This window comes from Zerene cesonia, chromosome 10, assembly GCF_012273895.1.
Source record: "Zerene cesonia ecotype Mississippi chromosome 10, Zerene_cesonia_1.1, whole genome shotgun sequence".
In the NCBI taxonomy this organism is placed as follows: Eukaryota; Metazoa; Arthropoda; class Insecta; order Lepidoptera; family Pieridae; genus Zerene; species Zerene cesonia.
Window position 1 is genome coordinate 4,913,020 of NC_052111.1, and position 6,780 is coordinate 4,919,799.

The following is a 6,780-nucleotide window of genomic DNA, read 5'->3' on the forward strand; positions in this document are numbered from 1 at the left end:
CGCCCGCGCCCGCCCCCGCGCCCGCGCCCGCCCCTGCGGCGCCCGCGTTTGGCTCGCCGCCGCGCCCGCGCCAGTACTCTGATGCCAGCACGCGCGCTTGCAGACACGCAGCCAATCCTATACACGCAAGCTCATTTAAAACTATACTACCTTCAACTACAATACAATGAAGTGGAAAGCGCGCGACAGACGTGAAACTTAAGCGCTAGAGCGTTACTGTCTTGTGTGGCAAACGCTCGTCTAAGTTGCAAAGAAGTTAACGATTCATATAATATCACAATCCGGAACCGTTTAACAAGCAAATAGACAATAATTATATATTATTGCTATATTTAACATTTTCTAAAAACACATTTAATACACAACGGTCTACGAAACCTCAATAATAAATAAAGCAAATAAAATATCATGCAATATTTTGTCTATGGCACAAAGAGTAAATACCCTTTTAGAAAATATTTTGACTATAATGTGCTTACATAAGATGCGAAAACATAATGTAAAAACATAATTTTTATTTATTGTAGTTTATGCAACACTTTATAGAAGAAATTATATAATATATATATATAATATATTATCCAAGCCCAAGTACTTTAGAAAAAATTGAAAGCACTAATGAAGTCTATAAAATCAATAAGTATATTATATGAAAAAGAAAAGATGAACTGAGTCAAAAATATAATTTGAATCGGTAAAAAACAGGATCAAAAAACAGCCGCCGACCGCGATGCATCTGGCTTGCATTACATTAACTTTCTGAAAGCAAATATAATACATCGAAGGGGCATACGGTCGCCCGGCTTGACAGATTCCATCGTTTACCGATTCAACGAGTACAAAATTCATGCAATATAGAATCACTCACGGCAATCTATCGATATAAGAAAAGTGTGTGACCTTCGAGCGGCTGGTGCGCGGCGGCGGGCGGCTCGTGGTAGCGCGCGCTCATGTGCACGGCCGCGTTGATGATGCTCTGGTTGCTGATCTCCAGCGTGCGCTCGATCTCGCCGTTGACCAGGTCGCCGATGGTGCGCGCGCCGCCCGACAGGCGTTCCTGCGACAAATGCCGACGTAGCGCTAGCTTCGCTGGGGACACCTTTGCAGAGATTCGTTACGTTCAGATATGTACACTGCTTGCGTCGCGCGCTCCCCGACCGCCGTGTGAACGCTTTCGCTTTCTCCCCCGTTAAGTGTTTATAAAGAACAATGTGTCGTAGGGCTAGCACTATCTTTATATAATAACGTGATATAAAAACGTAAATAACAAAAACCTATAAATTTAAAAATAAAGTATTTATTAAAGTTAACCAAAATAGACAATAAATTCAATCTTATTGCTAAACATAAAACGATGAAGAAGTAAATTCAACTTTTTTAAAGGAAAGAGAAACTTAAATGTAATAAACATTATTGCGACAACTATCTCTACATTTTCAAAATTACCTGTGTATAATCCGGTTGCGACGGGTGGTGGTTGCGTATGTCTGGCGGGCGCGGCTCATGATGCGCGTGCGAAGGGCGGGGCTCTCGCCGCTCGTAGCCGTACCGCTCGCGGCGCACGTCCCGCACGTCGCGCACGTCGCGCTCTCTCACGTCTCTGGGGTCACGCGCATCGCGGGCGTCACGCATATCTCTTGGATCCCGCATATCCCTCGAGTCACGCACGTCGCGTGAGTCTCGCACGTCACGCGAGTCGCGTATGTCCCGCGGGTCACGTCCGTCTCTTGGATCGCGCATGTCCCGCATTGGCCGGGCGTACGCTTGCGGCGTATTCCCTGAAGATGCCGGCCGCGCTACATAAGCGGGATGCGGACCGTTCGGCCGCACGTACCCGTTGTTGTATGTGTGATTTGGTACTGGCTGTCTCGGCTATGAAATTATAAAGTATGAATTATATAAGTATAACAAAACCAACTTCGTGTTTCAAACATAATCTAAATCAAAAATATAGTATAACTCACCTCCAGTCGAGAAGCTTTACGTTGTTCTTGATCTTCATTCAACACCGAAGTTATTATGCTTTTCAAACGGTCTTCGAAATTGATCACCTTGGGTGATTCCTGCACTTTAGTGACCACGTTGAGCGGCTTTTGCGACTTGACGGGCGATTGACGCGACAGCGGTGTCACTTGTCCGCTTCGCTGAGGCAGTATTTGTGAACGATGTATTGGAAGAGCTGCCTTTTGTTGCCTATAAAAAAATATTAATACATTTCTGATTTAAAAGGCATTTTATGCATTATACAATACTTTCTTTGTATAAAAATTTATGTTACCTGTGATCAGCATGCCGATCTGGGTCTTTGATATATCCATTCACAATAACATTTGGTTTGGTTATTTTTCCAGCTTCTATTTGCCGCCCCGTTTCTAATATTTTCTGAGCCAAGATCTCAGGGTTTTGCTCTTCAATTTTACCAACATCGGGTACATCTGGCCAATCCTGGGATCTGGATCGATGATCTCTCGATTTCCTCGGCTTAGAGTTCACTGTATGCGGTTTAACAGTCGCTACAGGCACGGTCGGTGTCGGTGCTTTTTGTTGTTCACTTGCTTTTTCCATTTGAATAATTTCATTTTGCAAGTGACCAACTTGTGCGTGTAACCGTTTCCTATGTGCTAACGTGGCCGATATTTCTTTCAATATGCAATCGTGCGCTATACTCTGCGTGATCTCGACGTCGGGCGGTATATGCCCTAACTGTCTATACTTTTCAGTTATCTCAAACGTCCTTTGCTTCACTAACATAGCTTGTTCGACTTCTATATTATTGACCTATAAGAGAAATAGTCATAAATAAATTAGCTATTATAGGCTTATATAATTAATTCGCAATGGTTATTTTGAAATAGATTACCTGAGCCTGCAGTTTACTTGCTTTACTTTGAAGCTCTTTATGCCTTCCAACAATTTCCTTTGCCTTCGCCAGCAGATCAACTGTATTATTAGCGTGAATACCCAACTCACTCATGCGCGCTTTCAACAACGCCACACTGTCGCTAATAAGAACACTTATTTGTTTGTCTAACTGAGAAGCTCTGGATTTCAATTTTTGGTTTCTTTCCTGTGAATTTAATAGAGTATTTCAGATACACCGAAATATATGTAATATGTTGTAAGAAAATTTTGTGAAGTTATTGTCATAACTTTAATGAATATTTATTTCTAAAACGAGGATAAGTAATCTAAATACAGGATAGTTAAAGAAAAAATAAGTTTAGTCTCCCATACTTTACGAACATAAGTAATTATTGCAACGGTATACAACGTTCACCTTCTCCTTATCAATCTGGTGGCGTATGTCGAGCGCGTACTCCGGCGAGTTCATGCGCGCGATGAAGGCGAGGTACTGGTCGCGGAACATGTCGAGCAGCAGCTGCAGGCTGTAGGGCGTGTGCGGCGAGCGCGGGATCTCCAGCTCCGAGTGCAGCCGCTCCGGCGACTGCAGCTGCACGCCCAGCGCCGACAGCCGCTGCTCCACGCACCCGGGCGGCGGCGCCGTCACCTGCGACCGAAACGGCTCTTACACACATTGTAGTTTCAAACATTGCAATTGAGGCAAGCGTCACATTGCACTTGTATACTTTGTAGACGTTCATAGCTTCCGTTCGAGGCGCATCAAATAATTAATTTTCTTAAATAATCGGCATACAAAAAAGAGCAAACAGCAAACAGAATTAGTAATTTTTATATTTCATTTACATGGTTATACTTGTATTTTGTAAAAGACAGGCATCAATATTACTGTAATCCTGCACATAATAAAAAAAAATGGAATTGCATCATTTAAATATATGGCATAAAGTTTACATCCATCCATCCTTAAAACTTTGGAGAAGCATGTAAAAAAAATAATAAAATCAAAAGAACCTGGTGGATTCGGTAAGTTAACGATATTTAACTCACAGCGCCATTGTGTATAGTGGAGGCGAGCGTGGTGGAGTGCAGCAGGTCGAGGCCGGCGATGTTGGGGCGCGCGGCGCGGCGCCGCTTCGCCCGCGCCGCCCGCCGCCGCGCGCCGCCCGCGCTCGCGCTGCGCTTCGTACTGCGCCCGCGGCGATCTAAACGCAATATTACATTTAGTGCACTATGTCTTGTAACCTAACGCGAATCCACACTACACGACGAAAATGATAGAAGTGCAGAGCGTTGAAAATAATAGCTTCAGCTATATAAAAAGGGCAAAAATTAAACTGGTCGTTGAGATAGCAACAGAGAGTAGTTAGTTGGTAATAGTAGCATGGTCGTATTCTTTATGATTTATTGATTTTAGAACATAATTTGTTAACGACATGCCAATATTATCTTATAAAAAAAAACTGAATGTTAATTTTGTTAAAGTAGCAAGTAATAAGTATTAAATAAAGGTGTTGTCTTTATAGCTGTGAATTAAGATACGAGGGTGTGTAAGCCTAGAAGCCTAGAATAGTAATTACAATCTGTTATGATTTCGAAATGAACGACGAAATTACTTTTCATACCATTAAATTCATACATTGAAACATGCTTAACTGTAGAGCTATTGAAACTTATGTATATATTAAAATTAAACAACTGGTAAACCACATTGAAATTGTTAAGAAGATGTACATACACAAAGCAGTTAATCTTTGAAAAAACAGAAAAAAAAAGAAAATAAGTATCACCTACGACACTTAACAAAACTATACACTAAGAACTGTAGACAAATTAACATGCACTAATGAAGTTAGCTAGCAGAGAATATTTAAGCTTAACATACAAGAAAGAACTTCTTACAATATATTTGTATAAAATATTATGTACTGCTAAGATCAGACTACTAATTAAACAAACCTGTCAAACAGAGGGTGTTGGGTAGTTTGATGAAGTTAACTTGTTTATGACCATTTTAAATCTCTTTATAATACAACACTGAATATAATTTCGAATGATCCTCTGTAATCTTTAATTCAAAAATGTCTGTTTGAGATTCAAGGTTTCAATTAAACATCCAAACAGTTCAAAATAGTTCCAAACGAAACTTCGCTGATTGCCTCAAACAGATTAAATGATTCCATAATGTTGTGGATACAGAGGACATGAAACCGACCATACTCTGACCGCTGTATGTTAAGCATAGCAGGAGTCCTGCGACATAATTTTGAAATAAGATTATAAAGATACCATAAGAGCATTAAATTCTTAACCTTAATTTGAAATTGATACAGGTTTTTTTATAGAATAAATGTTGCTACATAAGAAAATCGTAATATATATGTTATGCAATGCTTTCAAGGGAAAAGTGACAAATGAAAAGTAATGTGATTTTGGGTAAATTGGAACCATGGTTTGAAGTAAATAGCGACATTTATTTTATTTTAACTTCATTCAACTTAATAAAAAACTTAAGCTATCCCAAAATGGACCAAGTGCTGCAGTGGGTAATTGTATGCAGGTCTGTGAAGCAGCTATAATTTTTCAAAGCAATCGTAAATTGACCTGCATTGCACTTGACAAATATTTTGGGACATTTCGAATGGATTGCTTCTTATTATATTAAGCGTAACACTATTTTGAAGCTAGTTTTACGAAATTAAACAAGGGTAAACTTATTTATTTCTGAACAACTTTTCACTTTTAGAACACATATTAAAAATTAGGTTAATTTTGTGTGTAATAGAAGAGGGTGTGTACTTTTAAACAGTTTTTGGACTCTTTCTTTCAAGTAATTTCAAAACATTTAATGTTAATATGAATAATCGCGTGTACTAATATTGTATACTGACTGGAGTCCGAGGAGGAGGCCCAGGGCGCGCCCCACTCGCGCGGCGCGGGCTCGGGGCCGGGCGGCGCGTCGTCCGTGCCGCTCGACTCCTCGTCGCTCTCGTCGCTCGAGCGCCGCGCCACGCGACGCTTCGCCACCGTGGCGCGCGCGCGCGTTCGCCCGTTCTCGCCCCTGTTGGGTGAAACAGAAATAAATACAATATTCAACATACAACACTTTGTACTGGTTTCTTGGAAAAAATTGCTATTAATGTCCTGATTTTGTGTATATTGCACACTGCACAAATGCGATACGCGTACTCGCGCACCTTATTTAACCATACTTAATAGGCAGACGTTGGACCGCTATCCCACCTCATGTTAAGTTTTGATGCATTCTATATATATGCACGCCTGCTAAGATGAAGCCTAGTCATTATGGATTTGAGGAGTTGAATATTCTAGTGAAACGACCACGGTGGAAGACTTTCAATTCCTTCGCAGTTCGGAAGAAAAATGAATTCGCATAACACTATGTGAGTGCATTTAGAAGACATGGAATCTCATTCCCCTTCTTGGTGTACTGTGGAAAAATGTTGAAGATGGAACATAATGGAATTGGACATTCATCAAAATGAATTCTGTCTAAATACTGAGTAACTGAGTGTAATTTTACGTGAATGTATTATTCCTAATAACTTTTGTTTTCTATATACCTAATCGATGAATTATATCAGATTATAAAAAATATTTTGCATGTTTAAATCAACACCGGTTGTTACAAATTGCTTTTTTAGCGCTAAATATGAGTAGTTCCTTATTGACGTTATAACAGATTTGGACTGTGTTCAAACGTCTCTTTTGTATAAACAAACATATAGATGTAAACGCCTATCTTCTGAATTAGGTAATTGAAATATTTTCACTCTGTGAAACTTCCCGATGTCATACACTGGAGACTTCTATCTCCTTAATATTAACGTCTCTGATCTTATACAAAGGAAAGACTTCTTATCACAAGTACACAGCCGCAATATTTTCAAGTCATAATTA

At 40.2% G+C, this 6,780-nt stretch overlaps 1 protein-coding gene across 1 annotated transcript in view; it reads right to left on the reverse strand.

The window, feature by feature from the left end:
- Window positions 1–6,780, reverse strand: part of LOC119829366 (histone-lysine N-methyltransferase, H3 lysine-79 specific) — a 19,472-nt gene that overhangs the window by 2,241 nt on the left and 10,451 nt on the right. The window contains exons 8-16 of the mRNA XM_038351836.1: window positions 5,751–5,920; window positions 3,910–4,064; window positions 3,278–3,508; window positions 2,861–3,067; window positions 2,279–2,778; window positions 1,965–2,193; window positions 1,447–1,872; window positions 901–1,099; window positions 4–117 (exon numbers count right to left, since the gene is read on the reverse strand). Of these exons, the coding sequence (XP_038207764.1) occupies window positions 4–117; window positions 901–1,099; window positions 1,447–1,872; window positions 1,965–2,193; window positions 2,279–2,778; window positions 2,861–3,067; window positions 3,278–3,508; window positions 3,910–4,064; window positions 5,751–5,920 (2,231 nt within the window). The remainder of the gene's footprint in view (window positions 1–3; window positions 118–900; window positions 1,100–1,446; window positions 1,873–1,964; window positions 2,194–2,278; window positions 2,779–2,860; window positions 3,068–3,277; window positions 3,509–3,909; window positions 4,065–5,750; window positions 5,921–6,780) is intronic.